This window comes from Talpa occidentalis, unplaced genomic scaffold (genome assembly GCF_014898055.3).
Source record: "Talpa occidentalis isolate TD23 unplaced genomic scaffold, MPIMG_talOcc4v2.1, whole genome shotgun sequence".
NCBI lineage: Eukaryota > Metazoa > Chordata > Mammalia > Eulipotyphla > Talpidae > Talpa > Talpa occidentalis.
The window spans coordinates 150970855-150996721 of record NW_026555331.1 but is presented as its reverse complement, the minus strand read 5'-3'; the positions used below and the strand labels follow the sequence as shown (position 1 = coordinate 150996721).

Below are 25867 nucleotides of genomic sequence, written 5' to 3'. Positions count from 1 at the left end.
AATAGGGTGCATAGGTCACGTGAAAACAAAGTTCCAGTGTGAACTGACAGTCATTTCAGGAGAAAGGGTGGCTGAAAATGTTGAGTGAAGCTGACTGGAAGCTTCAAGTACATCATTTGGGATCCATGGCTGAAGTTATACCAGGAACTCTACATGATTGTTATCATGATCGTCTTCAATGGCATGGTTATTTAGATCCATTAAGCAGACACACAAACCACCCCAAAGGGCACTCAGCTGGCTGAAGCTTCAATTTCAACACTAAAATCATAAATGAATAAGGTTAAGACAACTCCATAAAGGATAATGAAGAGTAATAAGTATAAAGTATGAGAGCTTTCTAATTATTTATGATTTTTAAAAGTGCAGCTGACGGTTTGAGAGTTAAATAGCACGGCCGTGCCTGTATCTTTGCATACCCAGCCCCATTACTGACCGATGCAGAAGCTGGTATATGGGCACAGCAGTTCAGGATAAAATTACCACTTCTGCAGTACTCATTTTTAAATCCCTAATCTTAAAGTAATGAGAAATGGTGCGTAATTGCGTAATAGGTTCCGATAAGAATTCTATGATAACAAGAGTTCAAGCACTAGCATTTAAAGTGATTCAAAACTGAAGTTTCGGAGCTGTACAATTATAGTTATTGTTGGAATAAATACATACATTACAAGATTCAGTTGGAAATGCCATGTTATACCTCTGAAGGTCAGAACAAAATCAAGTAACAAGTGGTCAATTTAGTGGGAAAATATCTCCTTAATCAAGGCTGCTAAGAAATGCAAACATAAAGTTATTACTGAAGGAGTTAATTTCATTTCCCAGTTACCCTTCCTTGGGCTTATAGAGCAAGTGGTCCAGATTCATTTGAGTCAATGGGTACAAAACGAAGAATTTTTGTCAGAAAAAGCTCCACAGGATAGGTAGTGTCTGCTTGCTGGATTCCGCAGGAGGCAGACAACAATGGGTCCTGGTTGTTCAGACCAGAGAGTTTCTGATGATGATGTTATGGAAGATTCTGCCTTAGGGTTCTGGGTTTTTTTTTTTTTTTTCAAAGATTTATTTATTTATACATACAAGAGTTGGGGTACAGGCCAAAGATGCGGGGCGTGAGAGGATTCACCAGAGACAGAGCGGGGAACAGAACAGGCAGACTGATGAAATACACTGCTGAGGGGAGCAGCGGGTGAGCCAGGAGAGGTCTGCTTCGCCATGTGGGTTTCTCCCTGGCTGGCTGGGGATTGAACTTGTGCTGCAGAGGCTGCGGATTGCTTCATAGTGCTGTGCTTAACCCCTTGTGCCACCAGGGAGGCCCAGGTTCTGGGTTTTTTTCAGGAGAGGTGAGCAAATGAGATCAGGGGCTGTCAAAGATTGGAAGAATCTGGAACTCTGTCAGAAAAATTTTCTATAGCATTGTTTCAGTTAGCTATAACACGAAACCACTCTCTTTCTTTACCATAGTAGAAGAGGTTGTAAATAAAGAACTAAAATCAGGCTGCAAACACAGCTTAAATCCTCTCTATTCTTAGTGCCTACCCGGCTAATCCCATCCTTGACGGACACTGGTTCTATAAAAGCAAGTCATTGTGTGAAACTAGTAAGAGGGATTATGAAGTTTGTTCCACAGGGTAGAAAGACTTGAACATTCATTATTTTCATCACATAATAACAAAAGAAATGAAATAAAAGCTCTCATTCAAACATGTCCCCCTAGTTGGGGTGCAGAAGTCAGACTGTGGGAGATGACAAGGGGGTTGGGGAGTATTGGCAGTGCCTGCAGCAAAGGTCTAGGAGGGTGATGGGCAAAGGGATATGGAATAACGGGGTTCCAGATCTGCCCTGAGGGTGGAGCCCCGCTCTGCATTGGATGTGGGTGGTGAGGGGTGGGAGAGGCTCCTCGCTAGAGCCAGCGATGACCGGGGCTGACGTTTTCTCAGATGGAAGCACTCAGGAGAACATTTGTTCTGAGCAGACAGCTTTGCTTTGAACACAAAGAATCCGAGGTGCTGAGGCTGTGAGGACTGGCTGGCAGGGTAGGGGCAGTGGGCAGAGAGCTGCACAGACATGACGGGTCTGAGCAAAGAGCTGGCACAGAGTGTGTGAGCCCGGACACTATCTCCAGGGGTTGAGTGTAGACAGGAGAGAAAAAGGGCCCAAACTGAGAGGGGCTCTCCCCTGGTTAGAGATAAGGCCATCGAGGAGGGCCTGGACCAGGAGCAGATGAGCGGAGCCAAGAGAGGAGGCCAAAGCAGACACCGGGGAGAGGTGTCCAGAGGGAGGGGATGGGCTGGCAGGTGCTGACGACCAGTCCAGGTGAGGCCGAAGCACCAGGAGGACCGCACGTCCCTCTGAACCCGCAGCGTGAGGACTGCTGGGGGCTTGCCAGGTTATGTGCTGCAGGAGGAAAGGCTTATGGCAGCGGAGCCAGATGGAGGTGAATGAAAGTAAAGGGCATGCTTTCTACTTGTTTAAAAAGGAACAAAGAAAAAGTCACATTTTAATGAGTGGAGAAATATGATCAGCTGGAGGGGAGATCAGGCTGAAGGTGGGCGCAGGAGGGGGTATGGGCAGGGGGAGGACATGACGGGCAGGAGGTGGACATGACGGGCAGGGGGAGGACATGATGGGCAGGAGGTGGAGGGGACCCACAGGGGAATGAGGCAGGAGTGCAGAGCCGGGACCCACTGCAGGTGATGGCTAGAGATGGAGTGTGTATCCCCTGCCACATTTGCCACAGGAGACGCACGGCGCGTGGGAAGCTGTAATGACCCAGCACAGAAAGATTCTGAGCAAGCGCATGAGAGGGGAGAGTGAGGAGCAAAGGGATTGACAGTGATTGCTGGGGAGTCACGACAAAGCTGGGACCTGGACCTGACACTGGGAGGCAGGGAGGTGAAAGCAGGGTGAAGAAAGTGGAGGACGGGTGCACTGTTATTGTGGTGGGCTCCAGGGATGGGGCAGAAAGAGCAGTGCCATTCTGCAGGGCTGCAGCTCATGATCATGCTGAGGTCCGGGGGACGAGCTTAGAAGCAAGTGGCTACGGCGTGCTGGAGGCTGGTTCCAGTGCAGGAGAAAAGACGCAGTGATGGTGTCAGGCGTGGAATGGTCTGCTACTAATGCCACACTCGCCACGATCCAAGGGATGTGGCAGGAGGGTTCCCGGGGCACATGCAGCGATGCAGGGGCTACATCTGCAAAGACGAAGAGGTGCAGGCCCAAGACCTGCAAATATCCACAGTAAGAAAGGATAGAAAGTGAAACAATTAGCTTCCTCCTGAGGCAGTGGGGGGAGGGGAGGCTTAGGGAATTACTGATTCATCAAATATGCACATAATAGAAAAGTGTTTTTGGAAACACATCGGAAGTGCAAGCAACATGCGCGCTTCAATTATTAAACTTTTGAAGAATGTGGTCACTATATTAAACACTTTAACCAGATTTTTCTTTAGGCATGTCAGTGACTGCTTGGCTGATTCCATGATCTTTGCAATGAAAATCAGCCTAGCTGGGCTAACTTAATTAAGAGCCTCCTGTAAATTAAATTCCATTCCTTTCATAACAACCACAGGCATCACACAAAAACCTAATTTAGGGAATTGAGAAAAGGATCTGAAGGGTTTGAGAGTATGCCTTTCATTTTTCAGCATATGTTTTGAAGTTAGAAGAATCCTTAGTCAAAAATCTTACGTCGGGCCTCCCTGCTGGTACAAGGGTTAAAGACAGCGCTGTCAAGCTGTCCTTAGCTACTACAGCATGAGTTGATGCCCGGGCAGGCAGGGAGCTGACCCACAGGTGCAGCAGTGTATTTCTGTCTCCCTTCTGTCTCCCCGCTGCTCCCCTCAGCAGTGTATTTCAGTCACTCCACCTATGCTGCTCCCCACTCTGTCTCTGGTAAATTCTCTCACCCCCGCACCTCTGGGCACCCCACTTCTTGCATGCATAAATAAATAAATCTTTAACAAAATCTATATGTCACTTCCTGGCACACTGGACACTTAGACACACACCCCCTCCAAAAAAAAAAAACCTGAGTAACCCCTATCCAGTTCAAGCTTCCGTTTGCATTCCATGACTGGTCAGATTAGGCAATTCTTATCTGCAAATGTCTAACAGAGGAGTTGAAATCAAGGCTCTGTTTTCTTTTCAGCATACTCATACAAGGTATGAAAATTCACATTAGGTATTACAATCGGAAAACTGTTCCAGAGCAATCATAAAAAATACTTTTCGATAAGCCAGAAAGAAAAAGAAAAATACCGGATGGTCTCACTCATAGCAGGAATCTAGAAAACCTAAATAAGGGACCAGGAAAAATAACTATAAGAAAGAAAATATCAAAATCAACAAACAACTATGAACCAGAGACACACTATGGGGTGGCGGAGGAAGGAGGGATTGGAGTCAAAATAAGGGGGTGGCAATTGTATGGGGAATACAAAAATAAAATTAAAAAAAAAAATACTCTTCGAGCATACATGAAATATAAGAAAGCATTTAGTATGTTTTGGGGAACTACAGTAAATCTGATGCTATTTGATGTAGCTCTGCTGTCTTTCCACACCCATTTTTGGTGAACTAACAATTGATCCTCTATGGGAAGAAGATATTCCACATGCAGGTATAATTAAATTTACTTGGTTAATCGTGATTACTTTTGGCGTTGATGGGTTAGTGCTGGCGATTCTGCTGATGCATCCTGTAAGGGATATTTGATGTCTTGGCTAAAAAGATTGTATCTGTTAGGACCAAGACGTTCCTGGAAAGAGACATGTTTGTTTGTTTTAATATGGAATGATTATAAATTAATGATGCCCACAGGGTAAAAAAAATTGTATCAGGGAACTAAAACATTACCTTATAAACATACAATATATAATCAGTAGTGTACATAGCACTATATATCGATCAGTATATACCTATATATCAGCTTATCTCTGTGTATGTGGGGGTCACTATATTAAATATACACATTAGGACATATAGGTTAGAAGATATGCAGATATTTTAATAGTTAATTGATATTTCAATAGTAATTACATGATGAGGGTAAATCACTATCATTTACATTTTAGTAGTTTTAAACAGGACAGATGCTCTAACTATATATTAAATTAATAGAATGCTGACAATTCCCCTGCGTAACATTTCTGTATAGAAATGCAATGTCTACTATATACTAATACCTCTCTACAAAATTATACCACAGTGGTATTTCCTATGACTCTAATTTCAATATACATGGATGAGTTACTAGCAGCAACGTGGATATTAGGAAATCCTCTCAGTGGAAATGAAGTTTTAAAATAACATTTGAAATGATACTTAAACACTGCTTTTCAAAACACCTACTCATTTGTTAGCTACTGAACCAACAATGAGCCAGTAATAGCTTAATTCAAAACAGTGATAATATATAATTCATAAAGGTCAAAACCAAACTCTGTGAACAGACATTCCATCTGTATTCCTCTTAAGTGCATTTCTATACTCCAGGGATAAGCTTTCCGGTGCAGTTTACATTACATTACAATCATATTCAGTGATCATTTTTTCTGATCCTCTATTGGAAATGAACTGAGAAAACACTCCTTACTCTACTACTTTGTCATGAATTTTGTATTCTCTGAGGACTAGATGACAAATATTGACACAATTTCAGAGTATTCACCTACAGATCATGTCTGCCACTGAGTTTTGCAGTTAGAATTTTTGGTTGCTCCCAGAAATGATTCATTTATTTTTTAAAAAGATTTATGTTATTTATTTATGCATACAAGAACTGGGTGCAGGCCAGAGGTTGGGGGGGAGGGGTGAGAGGGTTCACCAGAGACAGAGCGGGGACAGAACAGGCAGATCTCCTGAAATACACTGCTAAAGGGAGCAGCAGGCGAGACAGGAGTGGTCTGCTGTGCCATGTGAGTCAGCTATCTGGTCGGGGATTGAACTCATGCCACAGTGGCTGGCAATAGCTTGACAGAGCTGAGACTTTAACCCCTGTGCCACCAGAGAGGCCCCTCACCATTTATTTATTATTGCAGAGTCAAGTTAACAAATATTTCCAAATGTCAATCGTATGCAATGGGAAATCTATTTAGAAAACTAATGCAAGATTATTATTTAAAATTTTTTTAAAATTTTTTTTTTATAGAGGCATGTTTATTTATTTATTTATTTATTTGTTTGTTTGTTTGTTCTGTTTACACATGCACTGGGTACAGTCAGAAGCGCGGGAGGGTGAGAGAATTCACCAGAGCCAGAGCGGGGAGCAGAGCAGGCAGAAGGACCGAAGTACACTGCTGAGGGGAGCAGCGGGCGGCAGGAGAGGTCTGCGCGCCATGTGGGACCCTCCTCCGGTGGCCGGGGAGCAGCCGGGGATCGAACCGGCGCTGCAGAGGCCACGGGCAGCTTCGCAACCTAGTGCTCAACCGCTGCGCCACTGGGGAGGCCCAAGATTATTATTTAATAATCTCTCCAAGAATGTGTCCAATTAAATAACTCTTTCTGAGTAGGTAACTTTCAAAAGTTCCTTCTTGCATCCCTGCTACAAATGATTACCTGGTGCAGAATTTGCCAGAATAAGGTGATGACATGAACATCCTCACTGCAACATTACTCACAGTCGGTGTGGCACAACCTGTCTGTCAACAGATGGCTGGTTGAAGGCAACGTAATGTGTGCGCGCCCACTGCACACTCCCCTCCACACAGAGGAATATTATTTAGTCTTAAAAAAGAAGGAAACCTGCTATCTCTGATAACTTGGAGGGTTTTATGCTAAGTGAATAATCCAGAGAAAGACAAAAATGTGAGGTCACTTACACGTTGAAACTAGCCAAAACAAACAAAGGTCACACTCACAGAAACAGAGTGGTATAGGAAGGTAGGTGGAAGTAGCTGGAGGTCGGGACATGAAGAGATTGGCCCACGTGTACAGACTCTCAGTTTAAAGACAAGTAAGTTCTGAAGATGTGATCATCTAGCACGGTGACTACCGTTGACAGTTCAGTGCTGCATGCTTGAGATTGCCAAGAGCAGATCTTAAGCTTTCTCCCTCCTCATGCACAAAAAAGTAACTCTGTGAGGTGATGCGTGTGTTAATTAACTTGACTTGGGAATCATCACACTGTATGTTTTAAATATATTACAGGTTTATCAGTCAATTATACCTCAATAAAGCTGGGGTGGGGGTTGAGCATCTTGAACCGTATAAAAATGAAGATCACAATGTTTCTTCTGGTGCTTGATAAATGTTGGTGATTGAAAACGGTAATGAAGAAATTAATTCAGAAAAATTCAGGGAGCATTGTTGGAGACATCCTATTTCTGACTTAAATTCTGCTCTTTCTTCTCTCTCTTATTTACACGGAATTTAACTGGGGATGATCTATATATACTTTGGATATTTTGTTTTTAAAATACCAAAAGAGACTTTAAAAAAACAACTTTAGGGGCCTCCCTGGTGGCGAAGCGGGTTGAGCCCAGCGCTGTGAAGCTGTCCGCAGGCTCTGCAGCACCAGTTTGATTCCCAGCCACCCAGGGAGATACCACAGGGCACAGCAGACCTTTCCTGGCTCGCCCATTGCTCCCCTCAGCAGTGTTTTCAGTCCGTCTGCCTTTTCTTCCCCCTTTCTCTGGTGAATCCTCTCACCCCCGCCCCTTGCCTCTGGCCTGTACCCCAGTTCTTGTATAAATAAACAAATCTTTAAAAACAAAACAAAACAAAAAAAAAAACAACTTTAGAATGACTTGGCACTGTTGGAGGGAATTTTTTTACATCTCAACAGAGATGACATTTTGATAATAGCTTTCTTGTTACATTGGATTTAAAGAGTAAGTGCAAATCACTGCCTGGATTTCTAGTCATATACACCTGCTGAATGGTGCCTTGGAGAAGTTTATGTAAATGCACGCCATTGGCATGTTCAATTCTTTCCTTCCTCATTCCCACTGTTAACCTTGAGATGATTCCCAAGGTCAACCTGGACCTCTTCATATTGGGTAGGACCTCTGCCTCTAAGGTTCATCTGGTGAGGTGACTGAGTGAAGAAAGGAAATGGAATCCTTTCATTAGTTTTCCATCCAACATGGCAACAGGCCATGCAAAGAGCCCAGGGTGAGCTCAGGACCCAGAGCTGAGGACTTCACCAGGATCACCCCTGATGACTCTTCCAGGGCACCGACTCTGGATACGCCCTGCAGAGCATGGACTTCTTAGCCCGGACCAAGACGGAGTCTCTCAAATTCACTCCTGCGCTACTGGATACCCACAAAATGCTGCTGGACAGTCTAGCGGGGAAACTCCAGCTGGGTGGACTGGCCAATCCCGCGTTTCCAACAAGTATAATCAAGCTTCCAGGAAACTTCAAGCCAAATCTCACACTCAGGCACAGGAAATACATTAACTTCTGCCTCCCCTGTGTACTCTTGGCCCCAGGTTTCAATCTTGATTGGAAAGAGACTGTTTATAAATAAAGTCGTTAAATAAAACAAGTCACCCTGCCAGAGTGTGTTATGGTAGAGAACACACAGCTTGGTTCCCCGGCTTTCTTTCCACAATTCTAAACAAACATCAATAACAATTTCCCCTTCATCCTGGCCACTCGTCTGCATCTTTGTGGCAGAATATGGGGCCTGCACAGCTGGAGACGCTGTCAGGAGCAGGGACAGTGGCCCCATCAGGAGGTCAGCAGGGCAGCCTGCTCCACCACTCTTGCCTGAAAGCCTCCAGTCAGCAGGGAGCTGGGGCACAGGGAAAGTGCCTGCAGGCTGGAAGGCGGGAGGCAGGCAGGGCTTGGAGGGAAGGCAGGAGGGCGAGGTGTCTCCTGCCTGGAAATGAGCACTCATTCTGCATCTGAGTATTTGAATGACTACTTACTCCCTTGCACACATCTTCTCTCGGATGGTGGTTACAGATTTGCTGTATGAAAGCTGCTGGAATGTTCTGTAACGCTGGTGCAGTCGCAAGGGTTCCTCTATCAACTAAATGTGTCTGATTCTTAGGAAATGTGCTTTTGAACCAATCACAGTGTTTCTGAGTCCTTGGAGGACTTTCACCACTGGGTTCAGCAGAGTTTGGCTTCTCTATCAGCCACAGCCGGCAAGAAAGAAGAAAACAGAGGAGGCAGGACTTGCTTAGCCTCCCTCCCCAATGAGAACAACACTGGCGTCCCCAGGGTGGCAGCTCTCTCCAAAGCTGCTTATTTACTTCCAGACTCTCCCAGCTTGCTACAGCCCAGAGCACTGCTCCCTCACTGCTGCCCTAACACATTTGTTTGGAGAGAGAGTGACTTTTGTCCTTTGAATCTATCTTACTTGATTATTAGCCGAGGACACCAAAAAAGCCCATCTGGAGTCTATTGTTTGAAAATCAAACTGCTTTTTTTCCCTTTTGGTATAAAAAATTGGCTATCAGTAGACTTCTTCCTCAGATCAATCCACAAAACCTAATTCTAATTATCAGTCTCTGCTCTTGAGTTTTTAGAGTATTGTTCCTACGGAGAAACACATTGATACTTTCACATTAGGACTTGAGAAAAACATCTCCCTACTAGTGATAGCTTCAAAAATAACAAGTTGTGTCAGATGAACAAGGGCAGATAGTCTTGAAACTTTGACTTTCTTAGCTCACTGTGTATCTAAGTCTCTTCGAGAAAAGGGATCCCTCAGGTCACATGGTTTGAATTGGAGAATAAAAGTCAATTTTAGAAATCAGAACCAGAATGTGCTGTTCTTGAGGTAGGTCATTCTTCAGTCAAACGTTTATCCATCAGAACAGTCCTGTTTAGTAAAAGACGTGCTTTTCTCTGCTTTCACTAAAGGAAAAGTAGCAGAAATCAAATTTGTTGATTTTCCACCCATGAAACATTCATTGTGGAAATCAACATGGGGTTGTGAAGGAATATTATTAGTTTTCCAAAATAAATAAGTGCCATAGAATTATTCCTTCCATCACTTTGTGAAACTGTGGGTATTGACACATAATTATTATGCAGTTATGTGATTTTTGCAGAACAAAGGAAAGAAAGTACCTAAAGCAACGTGAATTAACTCTTATTTCACTGTGTTAATTGGTCTCCCTTGTTCATCAAGCCAATTTTATAGCAAACATTTCACAATAATGATATTAACTTCTTTTGCAAACTTTAAATGGCATCCTTAAAAATTTTTCCCAAGATTTTAATTAATCTTGAATATTTAATATACTTTTGCATAACTTAAGCAATAGCTTATCTTTTTTTCTTGCCTAGGGCTCCCTGAACTTTAATTAGTAGGCATCATATCTTAAAAATTTTGGTGTTGCATTCAAGAAGCAGTAATTTTGACTCACTGAAACTCACCATCATCAGATATGGGTCCAATATAATAATAACTACATGGCAAAAGAAAGACTTAAAAGGAGAAAAGGAAGGGAAGTTTTCAGAAATTCAACTATTTCTTTGAAGGTGTTCTTTAAAGTGTAAAAGCTGAGTTCCAGTATTTCTAATTATTTCCATAGCTTCTGTGATACCTATCAGTATGTAGGGGATGTGATAAAAAAGAATGGACACTAATGAATAGAGCAAATAAAATCATATTCGGTATGGACACCCCAATTCCTGTCCTACTGGGACCCCTGGAAGGAAAACCAACAGGGCTTCTGAGAGAGGTCAGCAGCCTCCTGGTGAGCCCCACCAACTGGCTCCTGAGTGCAAACTTGACCAAAGGCAGCCAAACCCAAATTGAGCCAATGAGTTTGCTTCCTACAAATTAAACTGAGAAATATAAGCCACAACTGGCCAGCGAGGCATGATGGCTGGACAGAAGCCCCCATAGAGAGAAGCGTGGGGCAGGCAAGGGTACGTGACGTTTGTGGAAGACATTTGCATCAAGAGGGTATTCAAGGCAAGTGGAAGGCAGGACATGCCCGCGGCTAAGATCACTGTGATGTGGTGCAGGGGGAGGATCCTGCAGCAGAGGGAAACAGACATGTGGGTGCTCCCACCTGCAGCTAAACTTGGAGGGAGGCAGAGTCATAGTGAATATTCTGGTTGGCTGAGGGCAAGTCTAGAGCATTGTGTCCTGGTGAGAGGAGACAGGCCTTGACTTTTACCTGCCCATCTTGGGTTCTGCCTTGAATCAATTCTGGGTTAGAGAATGACATTTTTTAAAATTTACCACTTTTACTTTTTCTAATTTGTGTGTTCATAATCACGAACTATGATTGCACTATTTCTTGAATGAATGGGCCATATTTGGACACAACAAATCTAGGAGGGGCAGTCAGTAAGTTTGGAGAAATGATACATTTAGATATTAAGTTATATTATATTATTGACATCCTGTCTATACACAGAGACAGAAGCAATTATTGAAAACCAGCATTCTGGCTTCCATGGTGTAGTAATGAAGTCAGGCACTCTAAAGAGAACAGGTGATGCATATGCAAAGCAGAGGCACAGGAGGTCATGGGGATGTCACTTCCTTCCTACGGTGCCCCAAGGGTTGAGCAGGACTGTCCCTGTGCTGTTATTTCTATGTCATCCTCTGTGATTAGTTTCTGTAGCCTAAAATAAGACACCTCAAAGATGTGACCAACCTTTCTTCTGACCACCTGAGCTGCATTTTCCATGGGTCTTTGAGTCAAGATGCAGAGCCTGGGTCTCCACAGGCCCAAGGTGTGGCCGGTAGACCAGCAGCACCAGTGACATCCGGGGCTTGGTAGAAATGGAGATGCTCAGCCCTCATGATAGACCCACTGAACAAAATATATCTTTTAACAGATTACAGATGATTCATTCACGTGAAAGACTGAGAAGTGCTCCTCTAAAACATTTACCCTCCAGGAAACAATAATGGGATTTCTCTCTCATACTCTTCTCTATCCAGAGCAAGCTCATCAGCTCATCATGAGCTTGCTCTCCAGCCAACCCGTCCACCATCGATCCCCACCACTGACATACTGGTACTGGCACAGATATTTACTCCACGAATAGTTTGTGACTGGTTTCTATAGCAACTCTCGCAAAGCATCCCTTTGACCGTCCCAGAGTCCTTCACAGATTGCTCTCTTGGGGGACTGTTGTATTTGAACAAACTCCTTTTCACCTTGAACATTTTTCTTCAACACTTCCGTTCACTCATGACTACAACATCTAGTTTCCCCATAAAGAAAACATTCTATAGTAAACATACCAATCAATGGAAGCCACTCATTTTCCCATGCTCAGCTCACTGTTACTCACCACATTGGTGAACAAGAAGAGTTTAAAACATCTGTAATTCCAAACCATTATTCAAAAATATTTTCAGTAAATTCTGAAGTACCTACTTCTAGGATTTTTTCACCACTCACTCAAAGAAGATGGAGAAGAAAGAAAGGCAGAAGACTTCTGATAATGGAGTAGAAGTTGGCTGTCCTGCCAAAGGGTAAAATCTGTTGACACAACTCCTCTGGGATGCAGAGTTAAAAATATGTGCATGTTCCAGTCGCTGATGGTTTCTCTGGACCATGGACATCTTCCCTGGACAAATTCTGCGAATGCCTTTTCAGGCACTCTGAGAATTTGGGGGCAGCTTCCTATTTCAGCCATGTCACATGCCTTCGTTAAAATTGTCCATTTTTCCAAGACATCCTTGCCCCAAATCATCTGCTACCCACTAGCTTTTTTTTCCTCAAAGGACCAGTTTTAATCCCATTTTTCCCATAAAACATTGCTGCATTCCTCTCTCTCTGGAATTATTCTTTTCCTTTGTTGTACATTCATCAATTCTTTTGATGTCACTGTTGTATTAATTGATTCATTCATTCATTCTGCCAAAACCCAGGTATTCAGAGCACTTTCTACATTAGGCGCTGATTCCCATTCTTACAAAGCTGTGAGTCTAGAAGAGGGGACAGAGATGAGTTACAGTCCTGACTGTGTGATGATTTGTAAGCATGTTTAAAAAAACATGACCCTGTCATAGAGGGCTTGGGTGACTTCTCCAAGGAAGTTATTGATCTGAAGGATAAGAATTGGTATGAAGGATGAGAAGAGAAGGGAGAGGCATGAGTGTGGGGATGATGCCTCTCCAAACCCGCCGTTCAGTGTAGGCAGGGGCCATTGGGAGCACATTCCTGGCACTGACCAAGGGCAGTGAGGCTGGAGGCTTGGAGGAGAATGGTGTCAGGTAGAGTTGGCGAAGGTCTATTAGACTACTTTTAAGGATCTGGCTCTTTTTTTAAAAAAAATATTTAATTATGCATACAAGATTTGGGGTATAGGTCAGAGGTGTGAGGGGTGAGGGGATTCGCAAGTGGCTCTTCTTTTCTCAAAGGCATGAGGAGTTACTGATGAATTTCAAATGGAAGTTTACAGAAACAGCATAAGGAGTGGCATGTATACAACTTCTACTATTCTCTTTAAAGTCCTTAAGGACAGCGGCTGTATCTTATTTATCCTTCAGTACCCCCAACTCTCTATAGCCTATGACTGAAACTTGATAAATGTATTTGTTTATGATTATTTGGAAGAAAAATATAAATGATATAACGAATAAATTTTACAAATGCTGCAATCAAGTATTTTTTTTCTGGAAGCAAATTTTTTTTTTCTTTAAAGATTAATTGATTTATACAAGAGCCAGGGTACGGGCCAGAGGCACAGGAGGGTGACAGGATTCACCAGAGACAGAGTGGAGAACAGAACAGGCAGATGGACCAAAAACACTGCTGAGGGGAGCAGTGGCTAAGGCGGGAGAGGTCTGCTGTGCCATATGGGTAGCTCCCTGGCTGGCCGGGAATCAAACCTGCACTGCAGAGGCCACGGACAGCTTCACAGTGCTGCGCTCAACACACTGCACCACCGGGGAGGCTCAGGAAGCAAAATTTTTAAGATATTTTAAAAATCTTTTTATATTGACTGGGCAATCGATGTCTCTTTGCCTAACTTATTAAATTTTTTTTCTCTTCTACCTCAGTATCAGACCCTCATGTCTTAGTAGGCACATTACCTACAATGAGAAACTATAATTTGTAGTCTACTATAACTCACTGTAGCCAGACTGAATCTGACTAGTGTAACGTAAATGAAAGTGCTGCATAGAACTTCTGGAAAGAACTTCTGGGAAGAACAGCGAAGGCTGGCCCTCTTACTTTCTTCATGGAAAGATGAAATGCCTGGAGCTCTAGCAGCCCTTTTGTTACTGGAAGTTTGGAAATCATGAGGTAAGGAAACTGGAGCAGAATGTTAGAATTTGGGTCTTTGATTTCTTTCTGGAAATCAAAATACATAAGCTTACATAAGCTTTAGCGTGTCTATTTCAAACATCTTGCAGAATAAAAAGTTTCAGAGTTGTCTAGGAAACTACTTGGGTCTTTGTTCCTACCAGCTAAAAGCAATTTCTAATCGAGACTCAACATTTCACTTCAGAGGTGTTGACTTTTGCACACCTGTGGGGCTGACAGCTATGTTCGTGGAAGAAATTAATCTTTGAACTATGAAGTTCTAACTTGGGTGTAATGAAAATATTGTCTACTTAATTTAGGCCTCATTTTGCTTTCATTGAATGTGTTTTATTTTATTTTTAATGAATAGGGAATTAATATTCCAGGAGAAAACTAAGACATCTGGCTTCTAAGTCTGTAAAGATATTCTCTGGAGATGGCTTTGTAGGCAGATTTAGGCCTGAAGGAAATGTCTAACTAATTAAAAGGGACTGAGAATTTCACATGAGGTGAGTTTCGCTGAGCACTCTGAATCCCCATTGTTTCTAAAATTCAACAACACTAAAGGACAACATGCTGAGTACTGTCAGGACATGCAGTTCCTTTGAACACACCCTGGATGAGAGCCACATAGAAGCTGGGAGCCCTTCCTAGTTGCACAGCGTCCTGTTAGATCTACCTGGAGAAGATTCTAGTACAGCACTGCTCAGATTGACCATGAGACCCATATGCCATCCATCATTTTAAATTTTATGGAAATGCATCAAAAAAGTAAAAAGAATTGAAATTGATATTAAAAATGCTTTTTTATTTAACACAAAATGAAATCAACTTCAAAGTATTCGTGGGATATTTCACATTCTGTATTTGATACGCATTCCTATTTAACTAACGCATTCCTATTTAACCACACCCTAGCATGCATCTTACACTGGGAGCACAGCGCCCAGGAGATACCCAAGCTGGTGAGTGACAGCCAGATGGGACGGGGCGCTCTTGTTGTGTCCTCTCTTCCTCTTTATTCCATTGTCTTACCACCTCCAGGTCTTCTAACCCTAACTTTCAGTTTCTGTCGATCCTCTCCCTCCATTGTTGAACTGCTGTTCAAGATTCCAGTAACACCTTGCTCTGATATATCCACCACGAATCAAAGACTCAGCTGAATCCTAGTTCAAGGTATTGTGCATATTCCACTTAATCTTCCATTAAAGTCTTTTCTGACTCTGAAGCTAGCTTCTCTTCTTACAAAACCTTCCCGACTTTCATATCTAATGAGCTCTCCTCAGTTCAACTCCTACCTCCCTGGACTAACCCTTTTCCATTGTGGCTGTGTGGTTCAAGCTCCCACTGCCTCTGTGCGCTCAGATCATCAGAGCAAATGTCATCATGCAAAACCTGACTTCCCTGCAAGTCCTTCAGTTTCCTTACGGAAATCATTATGTGTGATGATGAAGAAGCAATGCTTGTACTGTAGCTTTAAACGCATGATGGTTAAGTGTGTATGAAGTCCATCCACACAGAACATTCGCTCTAAGAAGAGACCCTATTCTGCATCTTTGGTTTTTTCTTTGTGGAGACCAGTACCAGGGCTTTGACCTCAGGAGATTAAAAAATATCTCTTGAGCTCATAAAACATAACTATGTGAAAGGAAGTTGCCTCTGTGGATGGAGTTTCTATCTAACTTTTGAAATGTCAACTGTTAAGATGAAGGTTTTTCTTTCTTCTTTAATTTTCAAATGCCTGAAGTGTCAAGAAAAAAATAATTCACTTTGATGTCAGGTGCATTTGCCTGGAGGGGCTCTTCCTTGAAATATAGCCATGAAAATAATTTTCATGTTGATGGAAGGTTTCTGGGATTATGTCAAAGTATCCAGAGTTAAGGGAACCACTTGTTGAATAAGCAAAGCTAATCCTGTAAACAAAAGTCACGTGGCACTCAGAGGGTCTACCCTTGCCACAATTGTGCAAACGGTCTGGGAATGGTCCATTTACATTGATTTATTTTCTTATTAAGATTCCCTTTTCAAATGTTGCCATTTGTTAAAATTTATTTATTATAGACGCTGTTTTCACCAACATTCCAGGCACACACACGTCTCCCCACCCTCCCATCTGTATCTCTCTTGCTCATGTAACATTCTCTTTGGTGTAAGTAGGTTTGGTAATAACATGAGATTTAAACCCTAAGTTCTTCAATATTCAATATTCTTCAAAATTCATAGACAAGACAAGTCTATAAAGAAGTATTTATTTGTAATATGCCAATGGATCCCTGGCAGGATTTTAGACAATGTTATCTAAAAAGCTAAATGTGTTGCCCTCTTAAAACAAGTTTCTAAATAGTTTAAGTGCAACTTAGGCAAAGTGGTACTTCTGTTCCATTAGCAAATAATTAAAAGTGACGTCAACTTTGTGACGTCAAGTTCCAAGTCTTAATAAATCTTTTCTCTGGCGCAGAAAAAATATGACTCCTTTTCCTTTCCTCTCAGGTTAGATCATTGACGTAGCAAAGGGAAATTTTCAAAGAAAACATCCTTTGAATTGTTACGAGAAATAGATGATGTTCTTTTAACTTTTACCACTAATTTCTATGTTACTGAAGGGGAAATTTTCCATACAATAAACCAGAGAGCAATGTGACTCCCTAGCTTGTCCTTCCTTCCTCCTGTTCTTCCTCCTCCTGCTCACCTCTTCTCTCTCTCTCTGTCTTTTTCCTTTCCTTCCCTGGCCTCTCTCCTCCTCCCATATTCTCTCCCTCCCTTACTTGAAATGCAGAAGCCAGAAGATAAAATATGAATTCCACTCCCATTATTCAGTCTTAAATATGCTGACTTCTATGAAGTGAAGAAAGAAATCACTAAAAGGACATATGCCTCAACTTTTAATTTAACTTAAAACACTACATCATGTAGATTTAATGTGTCACTGGCAGAGGGATTTCCCCGGAGTCCTTGGGTATGAGCCGCTGTCTGGAATCCCACCATCCCAATCCACCAGCCTCCCTGATGAACAGTTTCATGAAGCGTCTCACTCGGCACCCAGTTTGGGTTTGGTAAAGTGCAGTGAAAACTGAAGATACCAAAGAATCTTGAAAACTGTTGCAGTTACCTGGTCTGTGCCTAAACAGATGCTTCTGTTTGTTTTTGTCACTTGTCCTTCTAAAACCTTTCAATTTGGCTTTAATGGAGACTTTGTCTCTACTTGAAAATGTGGTTCATTGTAGTTAGACGATGATGTTACATAAACAGGGAGACTCCATAGCCTACTTGGGAATGAATAGTTGATTCCTGAAGAGCATGTGGGGAACATGTGGGGTGAAAGTTTGGGCGCTACTAACTCCACACCCACCCATCAAGCCCGGGGAACCCCTCCCCACACATACATAGGGGACAGCAAGCGTCTTTTTAATGACAAAGTTGATTGACGTGGAAGATGGTTAAAGGTTATTTGCAATAATCTAAGTTACTGTCATAAACAATTATGAAGAAAACATTTAAGCTAGAGCTTTCAAATATATATTTAATTATTGGCTTTTGTTTCTTCCTTTTTAGGTAATCTTATATTGAAAGCAAGGAACACACTGTAATGACTTATACTCGTGTCTCTCTAGTTGATTTAGGTACATGCTAAAATTGTTTATCTTTTTTTCTGCTTATCTTCAAACATATAGTTTTCTGACATTACTTTCATGCCCTGGGTCTTCCTGGGATTTAAATGTCAAAGCACTGCTATATGCCATGTCAAGAGCAAATATAGTTTTCTTTTGTCCTAATACATGCAATACATCAAAGGGGTGGAAGGCTCTGCTGCTGAATCTTAAAATAGCTAATTCAACTTTTTTTCCCAGGAGAGTTATCTCCTCTGGCATTTTGCTACTGTATTTTTTTTCAAAATAAGTTTTATCACACTAGTACTCTATTTATGCTTAAAAATAAAGCCACTTTGAAATCACTTCAGAGAGGCAACTGGCACGAACATGGGTTCCCTGGGTGTGTGATACCTTTAGGTCACTGAGCCTGTGTTTTTTGCTGGATGTAGCAACAGGGAACTCCAGATTCCTTTTAGGAGAAACCACTGGCTCTGGCAATGGTGTTGAAGCTCATGAGGAACCCTGGGGTCAGCATGAAGGCCAAGAAAATTTATAGGAAGAGGTTTGCCTGTAACACTGGAAATACTTCTCATATTAGAAATACATCTCGCGTCAGGAAATGGGCTTTTCAGAAACCTTCTATAATTATACTTAGCCAACTCGAGAGAGAACATAGCCACATGCAATATGAGATCAATAGGATCCAAGATGATCCTGAGATAAGGTGAAGAGACCCAAGGGACCATCCGCAAAGAGAAAGAGAACCGGTGACCTGCGTGTAAGGAGATGCAGGCAGGCAGGGCCGCGGAGCTCAGCCCTGTTCCGTGTTATGAGCGGGTGATTGGCGTTGAGCAACGTGACTAGCTCTAGTCCTGAGGGTGTTTCTGACAGGTGTTCCTCAAAGGAAACCCAAATTCAGACCTGGACAATCGCTTTTTGGCCCAAATTCTCAGTCCAGCGCAGTCTGCAGTGCTGGCTGCTTTGGGGCATGATGGCATCAGGGTCACCAGGATGTCAGAACTGAGTAGACATGAGACACGATGCTTCAAAGTATGGGGAGTTTACTGGAGAGACTTTCTGTCAGGATGAAGCTCAGTTTTCATGCAACCTGCAAAAGTTCTAGAAGCTACTGTGTGTCCCTGTTTGGTCTACGAAACACGTGGCAGACTGGTGGGCCAGGGGAAGGGGTCAGGGAGGAGAAGAGTGTCGACTGCCCAGTTTCTGCATGACTGGCCTGCCTGGCTGATGCAGAATTGAGGAGGGTCTCCAGGCGTGGGGCCATCAGTGCTAGAAGCAGGACTGTCCCGACACGCTGGGATGAGTTACTCTCATGACAGATCCCAAACCTGAGCCAGCAAGGGCCAAGGCCTGTTCAGGGCCAGAGGACAGACAGACAGAAGGACAGAAGGACAGGTACCAGAGCAGCAGGCAGGCATGACCCCAAAGGCTAAAAGGCTGGGACCCTTGAGGAGCCCAGAAGAACCACTTCTCTGATGACAAGTGTGACGCGGTTGGCTGGCCTGACCCGAGGGGCTGTGCTGGAGGGGTCTGGGGGACGAGGACACTTGCAATGGGACAGCAGCCCCCAAAGGGAGTGTGACTTCTGACAAAGTCTGAATCCCGCACTGATGCACGTGATAACACACGCATGTGCATGTGGAATGCACAGTGTAGACCAGATCACGCTACTGCTCTGCTCAGAAACCTCATGCATCCTCGTTCCCTCAGAACAAAGCCAGATCCTTAGAGCAGCTTGTGGGTGCCCAAGGCCTGGCTGCTAGGGCCAGAGGCCCCTCCGCCAGCTGCTCGTGGTCCTTCCAAACGTAGCTCCCTACTGGCCCTAGTCACGCCAGCCACTCGGTACATGTCCGTTAGGAGGGTGTGTGTATTAAACCAACATAATAAAGTTATTAGGGTCCCTAAATACATGTATTCCTGTATTTATTTTTCCTATTGATTGGAAATGAGAGCTTATTATGAGTACAAGAAGATCAGTTTTAGAAAATATTATTACCTATTTTTTTGACAAAACAATCAGCTTAGTTCTATTGTATTATTGTTTTTTGAGGGAACACTGGTTAACAGCCCTGCGTATGACTTAGCGGGACAGGGCCGCAGCCGCAGGCACATGGCACCACCCCACATGCACCCCCAAGGCCCCCAGAGTCCTCGCCAGGTCCACTGCGCCCCTCCCCCTCAGCGCTCGTGCAGCTGAGGCTAGGACTGTGGCTTGTGCAGCTGCTTGTAGAGAGAAACCCGTGACTCCCTTTAGGACGGTGATACTCATCCACCTCGTTGTTGTTCAAATTTCCAACAGAGTCAAAGTTTGAAGACAGCTGACATTTCTCTATCCAATCTCATTGAGAAGTTCTTACAAAAAACCGTGTATTCTTTTCTTTCAAGGAAAAAAGTCAGACAGTCTGGGTAGATGTTCTTGGAAAGAAAGCATTGAATTAAAAAATAAAAACTAGGTCTGTGATGTGTACTTCCACGCAAAAACACAATAAAGTTTTAATGACCAGCTCAGAAATAGGTTGCAGTCTATTCACACTTGCTCAGGGGGTAATTCTGTAAACTGTGCTTAAGCTGGGGCATATATTTCTCCCTTTCCGCTCTCTGCGATCCAGAATTTACTGGTTTTGTTTCTTGATATATTTACAAGGCAGGAGACGGGGCAGGGATAGAAGATTCTACTTCTCGTGAACCACTTTTACTCGTTTTTCTATCTGATCCCAACAGTATGAAACCTCTTTCGCCTCTAAACAGCCATTTAGTCCCAAGTGCGCCCTCCAGGGCGGTCCCTGAAATGCGACCTGATCCCTCCTAAGACGGATCATCCTTTTTTTTTTTTCAAAGCTGTTTTCACCCTTGGGAATTTAACACTCCCTGTTCTGGCAAAAAGATGGTATTGTTTGATTTTAGACGTCAAGGATGCTTTTGTAGCAGGGAAAAACTTGACTCACAGTGACTTAAATAAACAAAAATTGCTTTTTTGGTGTGAAAGGAGTGACAGCAGTGTGGCTGGGGATCGGCGGCGCTGTGGCTTTCTGGGCGACTCGGCTCAGAGCCTGGGGTGTGCATCTAAACAGGACAGTGGAGAGGGGGCGGTGACACCTGCCTCAGGAGCATGAAGCTTTCTGAGGAACAGTGCGGAGCTCTTCTGTTTCCCTCTCACCAGCAGGCCTGTGTCGCGCCCCCTCCTGCCTGGACCAGCTCCAGAAACATCGGTGGCAGCGAAGCTATGACGATGGTCTCAGGAGCGACACAGCAGTCACAGCTCGTGCCACACACTGAGTATTTACTCACAAAACAGATGCAGAAGGACCTCAGCTCTGTGTGCTCAAAATATCTTAACTCCGGGTCCTTCAGTCCATGTCCAGCCAGGCACCCCCAACAGCCAGGCAACTGCAGGGGTCACAGCATCCCCTGCTTTGCAGCAAGGGTCCCCTTTACAGACTCTGACCAACACAGGCCTGCAGGGACCTCACACAAGCCCCACACCCGCTCCCCACACTTTGCAATGCCCCACGGCCCCCTCCCCCTTTGGGGAGGAGAGAAGTGACCAAGCCTCACTGTCTGGGGGGGGGGTGATGTGCCAGCTGTTGGGCTCAGATTCTCACACCTGCAGAGAAGTCGGGGGGCAGCGGGTGGAGGACAGAGCCGAGGCCACCTGGAGGCGGGGCTGGCGCTGGCCATGTAGAGCCTGAGAGTGAACGCAAGATGGAGGTCACGGAGGGACGAGAGAGAGGCCCTGGCTGGGATCCGCCATGCTCACAGAACATCCAGCCCCCGGGGACTTGGCGGCGTCCTCCTTCCCGAGACAGGGCTTGACTCAAAAGGCAAAGCTACTGACTGGGGTGAGGGAAGGGCCCTCTGGCCCACTGTCCACCTTCTGTCCGGTTTGCTGGTCACACAGCCCAGAGACCACAGCTCCCCGTGGCACAGGCCACCACCGTGTCGGCCTCTCGTGGAGTCACCTGCCGACCCAAGCTCATCACACACAGTCCAGCATTTGTGCTTCGACTCAAGCGACACAGCAACCCACGCCCAGCACTGAGCTCCTGACCCAGCGCTCCCCACCTGAGGAGAGGTAATGTGTTCCCTCCAGAGGCTCTTTTCCAATAATTTGCATTTGTTCTTATTCCTTTCACACCCCACAGACTCCGTCACGAGCCCCATGGGTGCGCCCCTGTAACTACACTCAGAGTTGACCCCATCCCACCTCCTTTTTGTGAGGTGGGAGCAACAGGCCCTGCAGACTGCAACACCCTCCGGCCAGGCTCCCTGCTGGCCCATCCTCCTTCCAGTCAGTTACCCTGAGACATCAGCCGGATCGTGCCACTGTCAGAAACCCCGGGCTCCCCAGGCCCCTCAGGACAAAGCCAGACCTTCCAACAGCAGGCCCAGGGCCCAGGGCCTGGCCGCCAGGATGGGGCTGTCCTCGTCCCCGCTGCTCCGGCCCTTCCAAACACCTCGCCCCGCCCTGTCCCCGCTGCACCCAATCCCGCCGTGCACCCTTCCGCGTGGACACGTTTCTCTGCCTGAAGCTCTTTCCCAAATGGGTAAAAGCTGCCACCTCTTTCAGGTCTTGAACTAGGAACGCCGATGAGGCTCGCCCTGGCCTCTGCTGAAGCTGCGGCCCAGACAAAGCCGGGCCAGGAGCTAAGAACTGAGGCTGCTGCAGGGCAGGGGTGGGGGCCAAGGCGGGGGGCCCTGTGGTCTGTGTGGAGGACGATGAGGACTTGGGCGGCGGGTGTGGTGTGGACACGGCCGCCTGGGGGTGTGAGCCTGCACCCCTAGAACAGAGACAGGGTTGAAAGTCAAAGTGACCTCAGGGATAACTAAAGGATCTGCGAGCCGGCCCCTCTCGCCTGCATGCGGCTCCGCCTTGATTCTTTCTGTTTCTCTTGCCACGGATTTCTTCTAAATGTGTTATTTATTCACGACATCTGTCTCCCTGCCCCGTCCCCCCAAGTGTGAGCTTCACAAGTGCAAGGGGCCTTGTGTAGACTGTTCTGTGCACGCCTGGCCTCAGGGAGCCCCGGGGAGCCCCAGAAGCTCTGCCAGGGGATGCTCTGTCCCTCAGGAAGCTTGCTCTGTGGCTGGGTCAGTGTGTCCAGGAAACAGGCGAGTGAAAGAAACCACGGGCATGTGCACACACAAGAAACTTGTGTTCAAATCACAAGGCGGTCTAGCATGGCACCCTGCAAAGCTCTCCGGCAAAGCTCTGGAGCCCCGTCCTCCACACCCGCTCCGCATGTGCTCACCCACCCCCGCAGCTGTCCTATGCTCTTAAATGCTTTATAGAAATCAGGCCTGTGCTAGCTTTTCCTTTTTTTAAAAAAAAAAAATCCACGTTCTTATTTATCTTGTTTTTTTTTTTTTTTTTTCAAAAATAGTTCTCAAATCAGTCAAGCTGAAATTTGAAAGGAGAAAGTAAGAAAGTGCAGTGCAGTCTTATCTAGGGAGAATTTAAATAGCTTGAAAAGAAAATGGCAGAGATTGAGCAGCTGCAAAGTCTCAGTGAGTGAGGGGAGAAAGGCTGGTGGGGGTAGAGTATCAGACCAGGCCGTGCGACCTGAGGGGGCTGAGACCACTCCCAGGAAGACACATTGGGGTGAAATCACCCACCAGCCCCTCTATGGCTGAGTAAGTTGAATAAAATCTTGTATCCTGTACACCAAACCACAGTCCCTCCCGAATGACAACCAAAGGGGGGGCTTTTTAGGTGAATAAAGGAACACTCCGTTCCACACACGGGTACTCAACACACAGACATCACCGTCCTCCAAGGAAGACAGGCAGACAGTGGAACCCCAGACTCAGGAATCACCGGGCATGTTCCAAGGGGACAGTTTCCCCACAATCTTCCTCTGGGCCTCCACCCTGGAGGAGAAGAAAGGCGTTTTCTCTGTTCTGCCAGCTACAGGAAACTTGGCAACGGACAATAGGGACAATAGGGCTGAAACATTCTGGCAAAACCAGTATTTGTATATTCCTGTGTCTGCCTCACCCCCTGCTCTGGGGTCCTGCAGGCTGCTGTGCCTGTGGGGGGCCACTCCCCACTCTCTACACACCAACCTTTCAGAGCCAATTTAACCCCCGCTCTCTCCATGAGAATAAAACATTCACATCTCCACATCTCACCCGTACTTTTGGGGTAGCCATTTAACTATAATGCCAGGAAACATGCTGTTGGCTGTGAAACAGCAGCAACACCATAAAATCCAGCCTGTTTACAAAAGCTGAGTGAACATAATTTGGGTGTTACTGCCAGAAATTATTGTACCATTAAATTACTGACATGGAAAATGGACAAGGTACTAAAATATCTCACTATACTGCGTAACTGTCACCAAGAAGGAAAGTCTCCCTGTATGGAAAACAATTATTAAAACTTAAAAACAACCGATATCAGAAGATACGATCTAAAAGCATCTGTCTCGTAGTTTTTCTGATTAATGCTCCCACTTGCTCTAGACAGAAATCATTGATGGTTCAGAAAGTAGGAGGCTATTTCCATTAAAAATTGTCGCTGTTCAATTTCAAAATGAACTGCTTGGACTATCAAGACACATATTTGCACGTATGTAATAGAAATAAACAAGGTGTGGTGTCATCAAGTCTTATGATAAGCCCATTAAGGCTTTAAAAAGTTCCTTTCTATCACCATCGTAAATTGTCATTTACCATTCACATGCATGTGACTGCATTAACGTTATATGGAAGCCAACTGACTTCATGATAGATGAAGTTATGTATTTTTAAGATTCATTATATGTCTTTGAACGACTCCCCCAAGGTTGCTCTCTTCAATGCGACAAGATGACTACAAACTTAAATTCTGCAGACATTAGGGGGCAGGCAGGTAGGAGCGATACTTTATTTCAGAAATCTTAAGACGTCAAAGGACGTTCATATCCCAAAATATATTACTGGAATGACTTCAGCATAAGATAATCCTCCCATAAAAAATTTAAAAATGGTTTGGAAAACTACCTACAGTCACTACATTAATTTCAACTTTGGGTGACGCAACGTTTGCATATAGGGGAAACATCTCAACGTGAACTTTTTTCAAGTTGAAGGAAAAGCTTTTTCCTAAGTACACGTAGAAGCTGGTGCAACGCTGTTGGCCTTTCCTGTGGAGCGGGGTCTTCCTATTACTTGGGAACTCAACCGAGCCTTGGTGACTAGCTCCTCCCAGAATTGCAAACAACAAAGGCTGGATTTTGCAATATTTCAGTACATGCATTTTGAAAACAGATTCAGTTCTATCAAGTGGCAGCGTCAGTAAGCCCCACATGGCACACGACTCCTCTTTAATGTTTCTTCTTCTTCAGGAGGGCGCTTTAGAGGGGACAACACGCTGAGCCTGAGTTGCACTGGGGACAGGACAGCACGCATTTCCACTAAATCTTCCTTCATACTCAGCTCAGTCACAGAGGGCGGCTGGACATGAGCAATGGCTCCTCCCCCACCCAATACCCTGACAGCAAGTGTGTGTGTGGGGAAAGCAGAGTGTCTGGGGTTGCATTCACCCCACAATGAAGCATGCCTCTGGATGCCTTGGGCCATCGAGGGAGGAGGTGCGGGCATTTACCTGTCTATGATGGCGCACATGTCGATGCTGACGTTGGCAAAGCTTCCTGGCCTCCTCTGGGCCACTTCATACAGGTTCACGAGCTGATCGTCCACCTGGATGAGCTGCATGCACCCTTGGAATGACGGCTGGAGGACAGCGGGGCTTGTGCTGCTCATCTGGTTCAGAAAGCCTGCGGGAGAGAGGGCATAGGAAGGCTGAATTGCGTGCACAGAGACCCCATGGGCCCAGGTCCCTCCCTGACCACCTCCTCTCCAGCGCTGCTCCCTGGACCCCTGCTGATGCAGTAACTCAGTGCAGAAGGATGGAGTCTTCTTGGAAAGACACAACTTCAGGGGAAGAAGTAGGATTAAACCTTGCAGATGTTGCTAGAGTCTGCCATCCTCCTATTTTTGCCTTTGACATCTTCTTTCTCACCCTGTCACCTCTCTCTGTTCCTCAGGATTTGAAGGCTCCTCTGAATCTGCCCTCAGAGACTGGACATAACACT

The 25867-nt window shown here is 44.9% G+C and overlaps 1 protein-coding gene across 1 annotated transcript in view; it reads right to left on the bottom strand.

The window, feature by feature from the left end:
* Positions 1 to 25867, bottom strand: part of CNTNAP2 (contactin associated protein 2) — a 1162155-nt gene that overhangs the window by 739507 nt on the left and 396781 nt on the right. The window contains exon 10 of the mRNA XM_037515219.2: positions 25378 to 25549. Coding sequence (XP_037371116.2) covers positions 25378 to 25549 — 172 coding nt within the window. The remainder of the gene's footprint in view (positions 1 to 25377; positions 25550 to 25867) is intronic.